We start from the raw sequence: 15958 nt of genomic DNA, 5'->3' as shown, positions 1-15958 counted from the left end.
ACTACATAATCCAAAATGAGTAACATGTTCTTTCAGGTTGACCCACAGCTTTTCCTGTGTGGTGTAGCCATCCGGTCCCGCAGACAGGGAGCCGGTTTGGGGTACCTTTGCCAGATCTGTCACTCTGCTTCCCTTTGTGAGCGTGTACTCAGCTTTCCCAGCAGCCCCCCACGCACAGTAGTTGTGCAGCTGTATGGGGAGAGGCTGCCTGGAGATCCTGGCAGTAATGGTGTGTGACCAAGGCTTCTGTGTTGGGGGTCTGATGGTACGAGAGATGTAGGGAGGGGTGTTTGCCAGTGGAGATTGGCTGGGTCCTGATAAGCTGCATTCCTGCTACAGCAGTTTCTGGTGAGGAGAAGGACAAGGTGATGCTTCTGCCATTCCTTGCTTCAGTGTGGGTCTCTGCCATCTGCTTGGTGTGAACGGACAGGATGCAGACAAGGAAAGGGAATAGCTGATCTTGGCTTTGAGACAGGCTGCTCCTGCAAGAATCCAACGGGACTGTTATGAGCTGCCAGGAGGGTGTTCTGCATGAGTCGCTCACATTAATGTTGCATGGATTGCAAGCTGGAGGCATGTGTTTCAACCTCTCACTGCCTCCTCCTACAAAGTTTTCATGTCAACTGCTACTCAGAACCAGCAGTCAGAGCCATCAGATCGCAGCCAGCACAGGGTTACACCTTTTTTTGCTGTACTGGTACAAATGATTAAGAACGGTGCCTTTTTTTTTTGTTTGTTTGTTTTTTTGTTGTTATTTACTTGTTCAAGTCTGGTGATACTTGAATGAGATCAGTATGGCTATAGTTGGCCTTCTAGTAGAAGCTGAAATAACTACCAGCTACACAGAACTAGGATGCAAGAGAGTATAATATGATGGGTGGGAGAAAGTATTTGATGAAAGGTAGCTTTTGAGCTGTTCTGCTGCTTAGCAACTGCCATGTCTTGAATGCATTGGTAACTGTAAGATTTTTACACTATTGTTCAGTCCTATGTCCATACAAAGCTATTTGGCAAAGCATCACATTATATAATTAAATGACATGGTAATGTCCGTGTATGAAGAAAGACCTAACTGTAAGATGCAGTTTCAAACCAAAGTACTTACTGAGCACATCCCAGAGCAAAGGCACAGCGGCGTGTGTATCAAGGTACTTATAATGATGCATTTCACTCCTCTGTATTACTGGTCTATCTATTATCAGCCTATTCGTTACAGTTTGGGGCACATTAGGAGGAATGTCTGCGGCTTGCCAAGTGAGTCACTTTAGTGTTTATAATCTATTGGTGATTTGCCAGGCAAATGTCTGTGCCAAGTTTAGTTCCTCATGTGATGAGGAAGTGATACAGGAGGATGCACCGAGGACTTCCCCGGCCATCTCCCCTCAGCATTGACAGGAATGTGGCAGTTGTCTTGTGCTTTAAAGAGTACATTTTAAAAGGCATGTAGAGCTAAATCTCATAGAGAAATCATCGAGATTCCTTTGGAACATCTGACATTTTCCCTTTCCGTATCTCCCTTTCAAGCTCAAATAAGCACCTTTTTAAAAAGGAACAACCCAATCCCAAGCACGTGTTCTTCTAGGAAAGCTTGCTTACTGATGATGTTTACTCCCTGGTATTTCCCTGTGTGTATATTAACATCATTATTTCATTTCCCCCAGGATGGTTTAGTGTGGAATAAAGTACTGAACTTGCTTCAGTGGGCCAAATTTGCCATAGTATCTTTGAAACAGCCCATGAGTGCCTCTGCAGTAGTGGAAATGGCAAGTGTCAACTTTAACGTAATTACTGATTAAACTTTCAGATCACTTTTACATGGTTTGGAAAGAAGGATGGGGGATTGTTCAAGCTAATCTTGTGGGAAGCTCCTGTGGATTGTTCTGAAGCCTTCTGTAGGCATGATATGAGGGGCTTGGGGGCTTATGTTTAATTTTGATTTTTGAAGATTAAAATTAGGTGTAAAGAGGTGGTTGTTGTATGCTCAGGTGTGAGCATATACCCATATGGGACCAGCCACCAGAAAATAATATTTTTGTATAGTAACTGTCACATGGCTTTGCAAATCAACTTTTAACTTTTTTAACTTTCTTTTTTTGGCAAAAAAGCTTTCATGTAACATAGGGGTTGTTTCATTTCTGTATTTAATACACACAGAAAAAACTTTACATGGTGTTGGCCATTGTAAGTAATATAAGAGCTTCAATCACTTCTAAAACATAGTTGGATGGTAAATTTTACAGGTATTTTTTTCCTAGATTACTCTTTTTATTTCCTTCCCTTGTGAGTGTATGTTGCTTACTTCTTTCAGAAATGATCTTTGCAGTGGGACAGGATGTCTGGGGTAGAAGTTCTTTAAAAGGAAGAATGTAGACCTGTGACTTACTAAGTGAAGTCTTGCAAGATGTATGTTGCAAGACTTTGCAATGCCTATGTCTGCTGGTTTGTGCTTTATGAAAACCAGCTCTCGCCTGGGCTCTTCAGGCTTTTGGGAGTTTGGTGACTTTTGCTGCTGCTTGAAACACTCCATTGCTCTGTCAGTAAATGAGCAGAGTGGGTCTGCTCAGCTAGATAGGAGCATTCCTGGACCTGGCGCTTACTTTGCTAGAGGAGAGAAGTATGTCTGCTGCTGTAGATACTTTACTTGGTCCCATGTCAATCATCCACTCATTTTTTTGGGACTTTGCCTTAATTTTTATTCCTTCAGTACTTTTAGAGGTTCTTGGCTTCCCTTTATGTTTTACCTGAGCTCTAAAATCTGAATGAATTCAATTTATCCAGGCTGTAAAAACTCTTTCATGGGTGTTTTTGACCACTTCCAGCTAAATTATCACGTTTGTCTATGGAAGCACAGAAATAATACATTTCAAAATCATGTTTTCATCTTGGTATGTCTTACTGTGTTCCCATCCTCCTCATCAGCGTAATACTGAAATATAGAAAACGTGGGTTAGCCTGCTGTCCAGTAGCATGAAGAACATACCCAGCTGTAGTAGCTGCCTATTACAGAAATCTGCCAAAAACCTGAAACTACCTTTCTTCTTTTGTCCTTCCATGGCTCCTCTTCCCACTTTTTTTTTTTTAGCTTCTTTATAAAAAAAACCCCACAAACCTAAAGCTTGATGAATTTATTTTTGTTTTTATGTAAGAACAGGATAGGTTAAAAGGAAACACTAAAATTTTGCAGCCATTTGCTGTCAGCTGCATTTATTTTAATAACAGCAGAGAAGCCGAAGCCCTCTGCCAGGACCCAGGGAAGAGAACAGCTAGGAATAAAAGGAGATTCCGACATAGTGCTTATTCCTGAGGCTGTGAAACAAAAGCATAAGTGAAAGTGAAGCTATGGCTGAACGTAAACTTTATCACTGTTGCTGGGGATTAGCGTATGCCTTCTTCAGGCCTGCTGTGAACTTGGCCAGACAAAATAGGTGGAAGGGCAGAAGGTGGGGAATGTCTGCATCCTATTATGAATGGGAGGAAATGACTGTCTGCACTCTGGGCGCTGGTGGGCTCGGCGTCCTGTGGGCAGGCTCGTCAGCGCTGAGGGATACTGAACAAAAAGTGGTGAATTGTCAGCTTTGGTGTTTAAAATAACTACTAGGGATGAGAAGAAGTTCTTTAAAAATATGCTGTGGGTTTTCTGTTGGCTTTCTTAAACTAACTGGAAACTTTCTGCTTTCTTTCAGGAGCATTTTTTCTCTGAAAACATTGCTGCTAAAAAGCTCCAAACAGGAGAAGTAAATCCAGTCAGCTTGTCAGGTCACTGGCTCAGTGTAAAAGTGCTTTCATGAGGTAACGTTGGGCCAAAGTCAACTTTTCTTTCTCCTTTGTCAGTCTGCAGCCAAGCAATGGGCCAGAAAATCTCAGGGAGCATAAAGTCTGTGGATGTGAGGGAGCCCCCTTATAGGCCTGTCAAACGAGAGCTGAGAGGCCCGGATTTTTGCAAGCCAGCACGACTGGACATGCTGTTGGATATGCCCCCTGCCAAGCTGGAGGTCCAGTATAAGCATGCTTGGAACAATGAAGATCGCTCCTTAAATATATTTGTAAAGGAAGATGATAAACTGACTTTTCATAGACACCCAGTTGCCCAAAGCACAGATTGCATCCGGGGCAAAGTCGGCTACACGAGAGGCCTGCATGTCTGGCAAATCCACTGGCCCACGAGGCAACGGGGAACTCATGCTGTGGTGGGGGTCTCCACAGCCGAAGCTCCGCTGCACTCGGTGGGATACACGTCGTTGGTTGGTAGCAATAGTGAATCGTGGGGCTGGGATCTGGGACGCAACAAACTCTACCACAATTGTAAAAACCAGCCTGGGGTCACGTATCCTGTCTTTTTGGAACCGGATGAGTCTTTTGTACTCCCAGACTCCCTGCTGGTGGTTTTGGATATGGATGAAGGGACGCTTAGCTTCATGGTAGATGGACAATATCTTGGAGTGGCCTTCAGGGGACTAAAAGGGAAAAAACTTTACCCCATAGTCAGTGCAGTTTGGGGGCACTGTGAAATTACAATGAGATACATCAACGGACTTGACCGTAAGTGTTACCATGTTTCTTCACTACGCTGTCTTTCAACTTTTGTCATGTAGGATTTTTTTTTTCTTTATCTTTTTGTTGTGATTGTGCTGGGGGGGAGTGGACTGTCCACTGTGCGTGGATTGCATCCCATAGTTACAGCCCATAAGTACTATCTATCAGATGTGTCTCATAATGATGACATAGATTGTATCAAAATATCTTCCCCTTGTGCCAAGCAGTGTCAAGAAATCTGTGTCTAAAGACAGCGAGCAAGCTGAGAAAAAAGATCTTGAGAAACTTCTTGAGTATATTTAAAAGAACAGTTTACTGCAGGATGTGTTTTAAATCTGTGGTTTTCAAATAGGATTTGTGGATCTTATAAAAATTTCCTGTAGCAGTGGGAACTCTTACATGGTGTGCATAAACATACCTGAATTCAGGCCAGTAGGCTTTCTTTCCATAGTTGCCTTGCCAGGACCCTCAGAAGCAGCTGTGGATCCCCAAGAATCTGGGAGCTCAGGTCAAGTATTGTTTTCAGCAGTTTGCCTGAAAGAGAGCTCTGTTCCTGAGTTCGTTTCAGAAGGTGCCCCCTCAGGAGCGTTTTCCTCTCCAGAAATATCAGGTTTTGGATAAGCATTAGCTATTTTTGATCTAAAGGAGTAATATCCCATTAAATCGTTCTGGAGTAAGGAACAGCGTGTTGCTGCTGTGACCTTGAAGTAGTAGCCCACCAGGAGATGAGTTGCAGAACTGGGTCTTGGCTGGTTATGCTTGCTGCTGGGGTGAAGATGTGTGCTCTGCTGGGTCCACACACGGCACAGCGTGTGTTCGGTCACGCACAGTTACCTACCTACAGCCAGCTCATCGGCTGCTGTCAACTGGGAAGTGGAAGGCAGAACGAGGTAGTAAGTGGAACTTCGTTCCTGTTTTAAGACTGTATTTCTGAGCTGTAGGAGGAAAGAGGAATATAAACACACAGATTTAACAAAAAGAGATGACTAAACTAAATTTTTGTGGGTTTGGGGCTTTATGAATGGAACTTGGTCTTGTATGCTTGCTATTACTCTCTTTTTACAACACCTGACTTTCAGTTACTGATTTCTGAAAGAATTTACTATTCTTTTCAATTAGGACGGGGAGGTCTAATTTTTTTTCTGTCAAGAATTAAATCTCTGCTCATTAGCCTTACACCTGACATACAAAGTAGAAACATAATTAAATAGCTTGACCCTGTTTAAGATTGCCTTTTCGTAAACATCTGTAATAAGCACTGGGGCAAAAAGTCTTTTTCTACAGAAGCCCTGCAGGTTATTACAGCCAGATGCTAAATGGCAGCTTCCTGAAGTGCTTTCATACAGGGGAATATCAGAGGATCATTAAGTATTTTGCAATTACACAGACACTGCAAAGATGCTGTGCTGACAGCTTTTTTTTTTTTTTTTTTTTGGGGGGGGGGTGGGTGGTAGGGGAGAGATACTTCTGCAAAGTGAATATTTGTGTGCGAAAGCAGGTTTTATAATACTGGGAATATCTGCCAAGCTAAGCAAAGTACAGCTCTGCTTGATCCACCACATCCACACAAGGAATCGTTCTGCATTCCTTTTGTAGCCTTCGCAGGGTGGCTCAAGGGACCTCTAGAAAGATGAAAATGCAGGAGGAGGATGTGAATGAGTTTGGTAGAAATTACAAAATAAAAGGAGCTAAGTAGGGAAGGATAGCTGTGGTCTGTGAGATGGCAGAGAGAAAAATTCCCATCCGGTTTCTCGTGGGATAATTTTGCTGGAAGAGGCAGGATAGCTTCCTAAACTATCCCTGAGAAAGTCAAAGTATTCTTTTTTTTTTTTTTTCTTCTTCTTTTTCTTATTCTTCTTCTTATCCCGCCCCCCCGAACCCATGGCTAAAAGTAAACTTGTGAACTAACTTTTCTGTAGGCCTGAGTGTTAGTGTGATTATGTGAAGAGGAAGTTTAAAGCCACTTTGCCATGGGGCAGTTTGACATCCTGGAATCGCATCATTTGTTATCACATGTTCACTGATCCATTACTGTTCTGCAACAAAAACAGCATTCAAGAAACCAAAGTAGCTTGTTCAGCTGGTGCTTTAAAGCAAACACTTCTGTTCTCTGCTAAAAGTGTTTCTATCCAGCCAGCCCTTGTGTAGCTATGCAAGTTTGGTCATGGCACTCCTCATGTTTGCTCTCATAGCATGTAATATTACAGGTTTTTATAATTGTTCTTGTGAAAATTGGAGTAGATCTTGAGGAACAGTGAGACACTCATGTTGCATTCACAAATTCAAATACATTTGAACATACGCATGTGTAGTTTTCTGGTTTTTTCTTCTTTTACTTTATAACCTTACAAATTCTCCCTCTTCCCCTGCCTCCCTTCTTCCCTGGTAGTGTCTCATACTGTTGATTGCAGCTTTTAGTAGATCTGGCAATAGTAACTTAGCTGTTTGTGAAACTATGCTGTGAAACAGTGACTTGTAACTTGCTATTTAGTGACTGATTGTTACTGCTCAGAATGCATACACCACAGCTTGCAATGGTTGTTTATGTGGTGTCTTACAGAGCAAATGGAGACCTTGACTGCGGGGATTTCTAGTATTTTCAGTACTTGCTGTTTAAATTCAGAGACCTCTGAATACTTGAAAGGCCTGTGTAATTCAGTCGCCTGGCAAAGAGTGAAAGACTTGCAGGAATGGAAGAGAGGAAGGATCAAATGATGGGCTTGTGCAGCTGCAGTGAACTTAAACGTATGTTGTGGCGGTATAGAGATGATGCAGACTTTGAAGTATGTTAATTACTGCATAGATGGCAGAATCCTGGAAGGGTAATGCTGCAGGTCAAAGACTAAGAACCTGTGTGCCCTCTGGACTCTGGGTACTGCTCCTAGAATAATGCTGCAGTTAAAATCAGTTGCAGCTCTTCCAGCTGTATCTGTTAACCAGAATATTCTGCTTCAGAAGCCACTTTGAGCATCATGTGATGATGTGCTGTGACTCACAAGAGTTTTTCACTCACATTTGAGAGAGTCAGAGTTGCAAATACTTGTCAGGGTTTGGGAGGAAGGTGGGGGAACAGGATGAGGAGTGCTTACCATAAGTACATTGAGTTCTTCCCAGGACAAACTTCTTAGATCAAATGCTATCAGTATTTAGCATGCTGATGCTTGCCCAGCACTGAAGTTTTACAGAATTTTACATCAGGCTTCTGACACTTTGCCTGTTGCAAAAATTAAACCCAAATAAAATAAGTGCAGCATATGTTATTTTTCAGATGCTCTTTTTGTCACAGTACACGCATGTTTAAAAAAAGCTAGGCTATTTATATTGCTCGTCTAATGAGCAGTCCTGAAGACTATTTATAGACCGGAACAGAGAAATAGCAAAACACTTGTATAAATGTATATTGCAGATCAGGACATATGTGTTAGTATTTGTGTGTTTAAACAAAGTGGTGGAAAACCACTTTATATATGTGTATATATAGGTGGAAAACACCTATATATGAACACTGTATAAGTGTTCATAATACAGTGTATCATAATACACTGAATAGGTGTATTAAAGCAATCATCCCAACAGAAGTTCTGGGGTCCTGCTTTTAAGTAGCAGCAGCCTGTTCACTGTGCCTGCAGTGAGCCGGTGCAAACATAAAAGTGAGGATGTTTGGCTGGGTGCAGGGAGCCGTATCTGCTCCTGCACAGATGCCCAGGACCAGCAGTTCATGTTTCTGGATCCTGCGCTCCCTCTGTGGCGCTGGGTTGCCTGGAGGAAGGGTGATGGCTTTGGCTGCTGCCTCTCAGAGGTTTGGCTGCTGGTGCTGAGCCTGCCCCTGCCCCTGCAGCCGGGGGGAAGGAGCCCTGGCCTTGTTCTGCGGGGCAGGTGTAGGGAAGGAGGGAGGAGGGGCCTCAGGCACATCCCCTTTGTTTGGATACAGCAACAGAAGTTCTGGGATGTGGGGGCTGTTCAGACCTTTAGTTTGTAGCCCTGCAGAAGACCGCAACTTAACCCTTGAATCCCTTGCAGGCCTTGGGTTGCACATCTAACATTGTGAAACAAGGATGATGTTTCTAAGCTAAAATAAAAACTTTGGAGCTAAGAAGCTTAGTGCAACTTTTCCCCTCTTTCCTACTGTTCTCAATTTATTTTAATTCACATTGGTCTGTCTCTATCATGCCACAAATGCTAATTATAAATATGGACTTTTTACCATAAAGAAATCTAAGTCAAAATTGCAAATTGTTAACTGCCAGGAGAAATACTGAATTTCTCATCAGACTCTGTGGGTTTCCCCCCAGATAGTTTTCAATTAAACTTTTTAAATGAATATGGTTTTTTGTTTATCTCAACCTGCTTGGTTTATATATTTATGTAAGACATTATTTCCATTGCAACCTCCAGAGTAACATGCTCTGAAAATGCAGTATTGCTAAACCTTAGGAACAATTTTCCCTACAGACATGCAATCAGAGTCTGAAGCGGTAGTGATTAAGCAGCTAATGCTGTGAAGAAGCAATCTTTAGCTTCTGAGATAATTTAATAGGAAACAGTATTTTCAGTTCCTACTTCAGGAATCTGATAGCTCATTGTTGGGGTTTATTTGTTTTCTTCCACATGCACACACCCCCCCACACCCCCCCACCCCCCCACCCCCGGGTTAAGTGCATTTCTTGTCCTTTAATCCTAATTTGTTGACACTTTCTAATTAATTCTCAGCCTTTTCTCAGCAGGCTGAAACTACTATGTTGTCACTAGAATATGCTGCTCAGTTAATTGGCTTTTTGCTCCAGCCACCTCCTGCCCCTTCCTGGGGGTCCCTGCATTACACCTCTTGCCCAGATACTCTTCTTTTTTTTTTTTCAGTCCTCCCGTTTCTTTCCTGCCTTCTCCAGCTGAGCTTCCCTTCTTTGGCACCACTTGCCAATAATAAAGCCTTACCTACCTCCCCCTGCCTCCTCGTCCCTAACTTCAGGTAGGGCAGGTTTTGTTACTGGTAACAGTAGAACATTGGGTGCAGTGGTTGCTCTTCCAGGGCAAGGAGAAGGACATTTCATTTCAGATTTAAGGGTGTGACTTTAGCTGTAATGATGAATGGTCTTTGTAATGGTCTTTTTGGGTGAATGTCAAATACTTGTTTTCCTATTTGTAGATATTAATTGTGATTGGGTAGAGAATAATTTGGTTACCTCAGGTTAGTAGCAAATAGTTGCTTATGGAAGTATGTAGCTAAAACCACCTTCTCAAGCTCCTATGCTTTTAAGATTAGCTTTGTCTTGTTTTATACAACTTTGACCTATTAAGACCTCTAGCGATAGAGACTCGGGCAATCTAAGGCACTCATTAGCTTTACAGATAAGAGGGGTTTGGGTTTTTTCTGTTACAAACTAATCTAGTTTGTTTATTTAACAGGGAATCCAGTTACCATTGGCCTAAACTATAAGAAGGTTCTGGCATACTTCAAGTTTAGTAGCTCCTAAGGCTAAGAACAAGCGCCAGTAGTCCACAGCTGTGTTATGGTTTCTTTGCAACCTGCCATTCTTCTGGCTGTGGTTCATAAAGGTGCCATGGCAGCTGCCAAATCTGGCAGTTTAAAGAAAAAAACGCATGTTGATGTGTTCTGATCATGTTTCCACTGACTTCCCATGTATCTTGTTCTTAAGAAATAAGAGCCTTGCGTAGTGATGACTACATCTCTGTTCTCAAAATTGAAGTGAATGTTGTAATCTAAAGTTACACTTTGAATATCGTATTTATTGCTCTAAAAGAGCAATTAGAAAATTGATAGCCTTGCTTAATCCTTTTATGAATTTTCTCAAGTTATGATGCCGGAGTTACTCAGTGATGTGAACTAATTGTCACAGGTTTGTATTAGAAGTGGAAATTTATAAAGGGTATTTATGTTTGGATTTGCTTTATCTGTGTTGCTGTTGGGCGTTGTACAGCATAAATCCAAGCTTCAGTGCAAATAATGATGCATCTGCAATACATTATCCAGTGATACATTTACTTAATTACAAAAAATGTGTGTGCTTTGTCCACTTTGATTGTTTTCATAGAAGTTTTCTCATAAGCTATATTCTTCCTTAAGATACTACTTTGTCTCTCCAGCCACAGAAATTTCTTCCCTTCTGCGATCACAAGCCCTTTCTGCAGATGGCCTCTTTGTCTTCCCTTAAAGCCAGCATAGCTTCTCTATTAGGAGAGGCAGGTAGCGATGTAATTTATAGTTTGGGTTCAGAGCAAATTCCCCTTAAAAAAGGTAAACATGAGAAGACTCTGATCTTCCTGGAGTATATTGTGGTGAGTGGCAATTTATATACTGGTCTCCATACTATGGCAAAATCCATATTTTTATGGTAAATTGACAGTCAGCGTGCCTGAAAACAAGCATGTCCAGAAATGCTGCTGTGTTCCACAGATGGTTCCCCTGAAAGTAGTGACGCTGCTGTCTGCCTCCCTGTGTACACGAGAGGAAGGCTTCCCCCATAGTAACGCTGTGTTAAAATAATGCCGAGGCTGTGAAGTCAGACACTGAGAAGATGGCAAGTGGCAGAACGGGATTTGCTTTTTTGCAGCTGTAACTCTGAGCTTGGCGGCCTTCATCTAGCTGTGTCCTGCTTTCTCCCAGATAGTGTTTCACTCTGGTAAAAGGTGGTAAGTTTTGCTGCAGGTCATCTTTTTGTGTTCCTTTTCTGCCAGCGTTTTTAATTTGAATCTTTTCTCTCCAGTCCTCTGTGTCTGTGAGCTGGGGTATTTTGTAGTTTCCCAAGGATAGCCAGTGGGGAAACCTGACGGAGCATGACAGTGTTCTCAGATTGGGTTTTGCATTGCCCTTTGAAGATAACAAATGAAAAGTCCTACTAGCGAGGACAGGACTGGATCAAAGCTGCTGCTTGTCTTGTTTGATTCATGCATATACAGGGAATTTAAATAACTTTAGTCTTTCACTTTAAATTGTTTTGGGGTGGGACTGATGATCATATCTGTCTTCAGGCCTGTTATCAAACCTGATTTTTGCTGGAAAACCTCCAACACTAAAAGTGTGCGATGGGGCATTTCAATCTTCAGAGCTGAAACTCAGGGCTGAGGCAGAGGAGATTGTACATCAAATTCATTTGTGTCAATAACTTCTAACAGGACAAGAACTACGAGGGTTCTTTCAGTTGTTTAAACATGATTTTTAAATGTCAGCGGGTGGTGGAATACAGAAGATGAAATGATGACGCTCCTGAGAAGATTTCTGTTGGTAATTTGAAACAAACTGAGCATTTCATATAGTCTTCTGTGTATTGGCCAGGATTCTGCATGACTGGTTTGGAGTTGCGCATCTTCAGCATTGGTGCCAAGAGTGTCTGTTGCATTGGGAAGGTTATTCATTTGGCGCATTGGGTAAAATATTTTTGGTAATGTTTGTTTAGAATGGACTTAGCGGGTAGTAATTGAGGCAGGTGTCCAGTGTTATCTCAGCCCAGTTAGTCAAAGCTATAACTGTATTTTTGATGGACTTGGCCAAGAAAACACAAATTGCCTAGATGTGTCAAATCGGTATAATGAATAATGATATAACAGTATCTCCCTGCCTGATGTGAATGTTTCTTTCTGAAAGTGATGAACTTCCAGACCTGGCATATCTTTGGGCTGTTTTGTTTTTTAAAAAAACAGACGATAACTTATTACCTCTGTGTCTGCCAATTTCTTATTACTGTTGGGCCAAAAAATTTGCCTTATTCCAGAAAAGTGATTTGTATGAAACCAAAATGTGTTTTGAACAAGGTAACATTAAAAAAAGGATAATTTTTGTTTGAGAATCACAGTTGTGTTTTCTCACAGTGGAGGCTTTTATCTCTACAGCCTGCTGCATCTCCTTTGCAAATGGGAATTCATGTCTACATGTATTGTTTGGACACAAAATTTAATGAAGATGTGCTTCTGCTTTTCAATAAAAAGTAACTATAAATGTTTAATAATAATCTTCTTGTGTATGCCACGTATTTATGCCTATTCAGTATGCCACTGAATAGGCCACGAAGCATTGATACCTTGAAGCTAGAAAAAAGTGGCTTCTTTTTCTCTGTGGTTTCAGCAGGCTTGACGGCGGTAGTATATTTAACCAAGATAAGGCAATTAGGTTCTTTTAGATACTGGTGCTTTTCCTTATTTCTAGTATTTGCCTTTTATTTTTCAGCATTCGCTTAAGCATAGGGCCTGTAATCACTCTCAAAAATACATTCCTCTGCCCATCAAAAGAGAACAGTGTGTGTGCGGGTTATATCAGTTCACACTTTCAGAATTGAAACACTTCATGCTTCTGAAAATGCCTCATTTCCAAGTAATTAATATTATGTAAAATATTAATTTTTTTGGAGAGGCTTTTTTAAAGATCTTTTTCTATAAAGGCTGAAATAATTTTTAAAGGCTTAGGAGTTAGGTTCTTTTTTAAGCAATTTATTATTTTATTTTTTTAAATAACAAATTATAGTTTTAAAGCTACCATTAGTATTATGAATATAATGCATTTTGCTTGAATAAAGAACTCCCCAGTAAGTTGCCTCTGGTAAAACGCATCATCTAGCCACAGGCACTATGTCAGAATCTGGTGTTCAAACAAATGCAGCCCCACAGCGTGCCTGGAGTTCACTTGCCTTCGCCTTGTAAACTTTTATATGCTTTGCAGTATTAACCGCCACAGTGCTGAATTAGCACTTGCACTTAAAAAATTGTAAAAATTTTGACACTGATGATGTCAAAAGCTGCCACTTTTTATGAAACAAGGACTGTTAGTGACTGACTGGCATTAGACTGGCGGGAGCTCCGGCATTGGCTTCTGCAGAAACGCTAATTAATTTCTTAGTTTGTATCGAGTTTCACAGCACTGGAAGGTCTCCTCATCACCTATATGGACTCACTGTATCTTTGTTATTTTAACTTAAGCAATTGCTTCAGTGTGCTATGTATGGGTGTAACCATGACTACATTACCCCTGCCATATGTGTAAACAATTTGCTGATTTTAGTGGTATGACCTATTGGCCTCTGCCTGTATAAACAAATGAAGGCCAAAGTTCAGAGAGATCAGAGGGGAAACTTTAAACATCCCGCAAAATCTGCAGTCCATTAAGTGTACGTTAGTATCTGGTTACAGCCAATCCTTTTGTACTTATAAATAATTTGTTCATGACACATTTGGGAAAGGAGGATAGCTTCGCCTGGTGCATGGGGACTTCAGGGCACGTAACTGCATTGGTGTTAGGTTAAGAAACCAGCTTTAGTGGTATTTTCTTGTCTTGGCAAAGAGAGTAATGCTAACACATGCTTTACTTTTCATCTAGATTGAGATTTAACATAAATGTTAAAATTGTGGGGACAGGCCATTGGAAAAAGGGCTACAGTGTACAAAGACCGAGCAACGGGTGACCCACAGGCAAGAGAATGAAATGTGTGTCAAGGGAGGAGGAGAAGGAAGAGGTAAGGTGAGAAGTGCCAGCAAGATCTAAGAAGATATGTTTGAAAGAGCAAATGTGAAGGAGACATTGGTGCTTAAAATGAAGAAAGAAGGCAGAGAAATGCAGCAAGAGGGTAGAAAAGGAAAGACGCTGAGACGTTGACAGAAGTATGTAAGCTGAGTAGCACATGGAAAAGAAAGGTCAGGACTATGGAAGTTCCTGAATGACCAAACACCCCTACTTTTACTTTCTTCACTTTCATCAGCGGTTTTTCTGGCAGGAACATGGGAGCTCAGATTCCAACCCCCAGCTGTCTGGTAGGGAGTGAAAATTCACCTGGCTCTTCCTGGTGTTAAGCACAGCCGTGCTGGGCTTTCCTGACTGCTGGAGACTGCTTGTTTTTGTAACTCAAACGAAGAGCCTGTAGAAGTTAAAGAACTTGACAAGTGTTTGGTGTGTTTTCAGTATGAACTTTATAGAAATCACTGTGATGCTGTTGACATCTCACAGGGTCTTTTTGTCATTCGTGAGTTTACAACTGCACATTTCAATTTGAGTAGAAATGAGTAAACTGCTAATGTGTCTGGATCTGAGAGGCTGAATCAACCCTGCAGATTTTTCTGGGATTTTCTTAGTTAATTACGGATGTACTGTTATTTTTTTAATTTTTTTCCTCTTCATTTTCTGAAGACTTACTGAAAAATTACATCTGTTATTTCTACATATTGGATCTTGTATCCTCTAAAACAATTTTATTAACTTCCAGGTATAACTGATCACCAGTAAGAAGTTTAAAGTGTTTTATAATTTCACTGACCGAGAATAAAGCAGAAGCTAAATTATTTAAGAGGCAAATGTTTTCAAAATCCAGCATGTAGCTTGATGTACTTGAAATACTGGAGTTCCAGCCTTTTATCATCATCCTGGGTGACATTTCTGAAATGAAACTCTGGTAGCATGAACAATACTAGCAACTATATGTAAACAGCAGCTTCCTGAGACTGCAGGGTTTTTTTTAAATCACTTATGCAGAGGAACTTCCAGGCTTCCTCTGGCCCATCTTTTCAAACACCTTTAATACATAATGCATATCTAAGCTATAATCTTAAAATATTAATAAAAATAAGTTTGTCTTTAAAGCAGGGTGGAGATGGAAACGTAACAGAAGGACAGACTGGACTTTGTACTGAAGGGGGTTTTGCCTTTAGCAGCTTCTCTGTCAGCGGAGCAGCAGCAGGTCTGTACTTTTGCTTCTTCCCACACATAGCTGCTTTGGTTCTCTGGATGTCCAGGGTCTGGTGTGGTATGGTGATAGCAATGTGAGAACCTGCCTGGCTGGGGGGTTCATATGAGGTGCTGCACACATGAGTAGTTAATGGGCGAAAGCTCACTGCTGAAAAGGAGTTGCAGTAGAAATCTGCTACAGATTGACTGTTTTCAAAACTGTCGGAAAAAGCTTGCCTTTTGGCTTGGTAGTGGGGCGTCTGTCCCCTTAGGGGCCTTCCTTGCAATGTTTTGCTGTTGTCATTAGAGATATTCTGTTGTGGAAGTGGCTCATCGTTGCATGTACAGTGCTACTTTCAGAGCAAGGAGAACCATTATGCTGTTGTGGCAGAAGAGTTTCTCAGCAACCCTCTTGCACATGCTGGTCAACAGATCCCAGAGCTCCAAGTAACTTCTCATCAGACTAGTCAGCTGGAACCACCATCTACTTTCTGTTCCCCAGATTTCTGTGTTAATAGAAACTTCCCTAAAATACAAGTATCAAGAAACATTTTGTGTATGAAACGCCAGTGAGCATAAAATGTAAACATCACTTTTACCATAGTGTACTAAATCACTTGTTGCCCATTATTCTGAATTATTGTTGTTTTGGTTTAACAGAAATTCACTTTAAGTGTACTTGTTTAATTCATAAGACATCTTAATAAACTGTTACAGTAGCTGTGTTACATTAAATAGGGAAAAAGGTTTGTTTTCCTAGGTAGA

The 15958-nt window shown here is 41.2% G+C and overlaps 1 protein-coding gene across 1 annotated transcript in view; it reads left to right on the top strand.

Annotated features, from left to right (window-relative positions):
- SPSB4 (splA/ryanodine receptor domain and SOCS box containing 4) overlaps positions 1-15958 on the top strand; it is a 90239-nt gene that overhangs the window by 21232 nt on the left and 53049 nt on the right. Inside the window, exon 2 of the mRNA XM_037407577.1 lies at positions 3684-4539. Within this exon, the coding sequence (XP_037263474.1) occupies positions 3846-4539 (694 nt within the window). The 5' untranslated portion in view covers positions 3684-3845. The remainder of the gene's footprint in view (positions 1-3683; positions 4540-15958) is intronic.

This window comes from Falco rusticolus, chromosome 13 (assembly GCF_015220075.1).
Source record: "Falco rusticolus isolate bFalRus1 chromosome 13, bFalRus1.pri, whole genome shotgun sequence".
In the NCBI taxonomy this organism is placed as follows: domain Eukaryota; kingdom Metazoa; phylum Chordata; class Aves; order Falconiformes; family Falconidae; genus Falco; species Falco rusticolus.
This window is presented reverse-complemented; position numbering and strand designations above follow the sequence as displayed.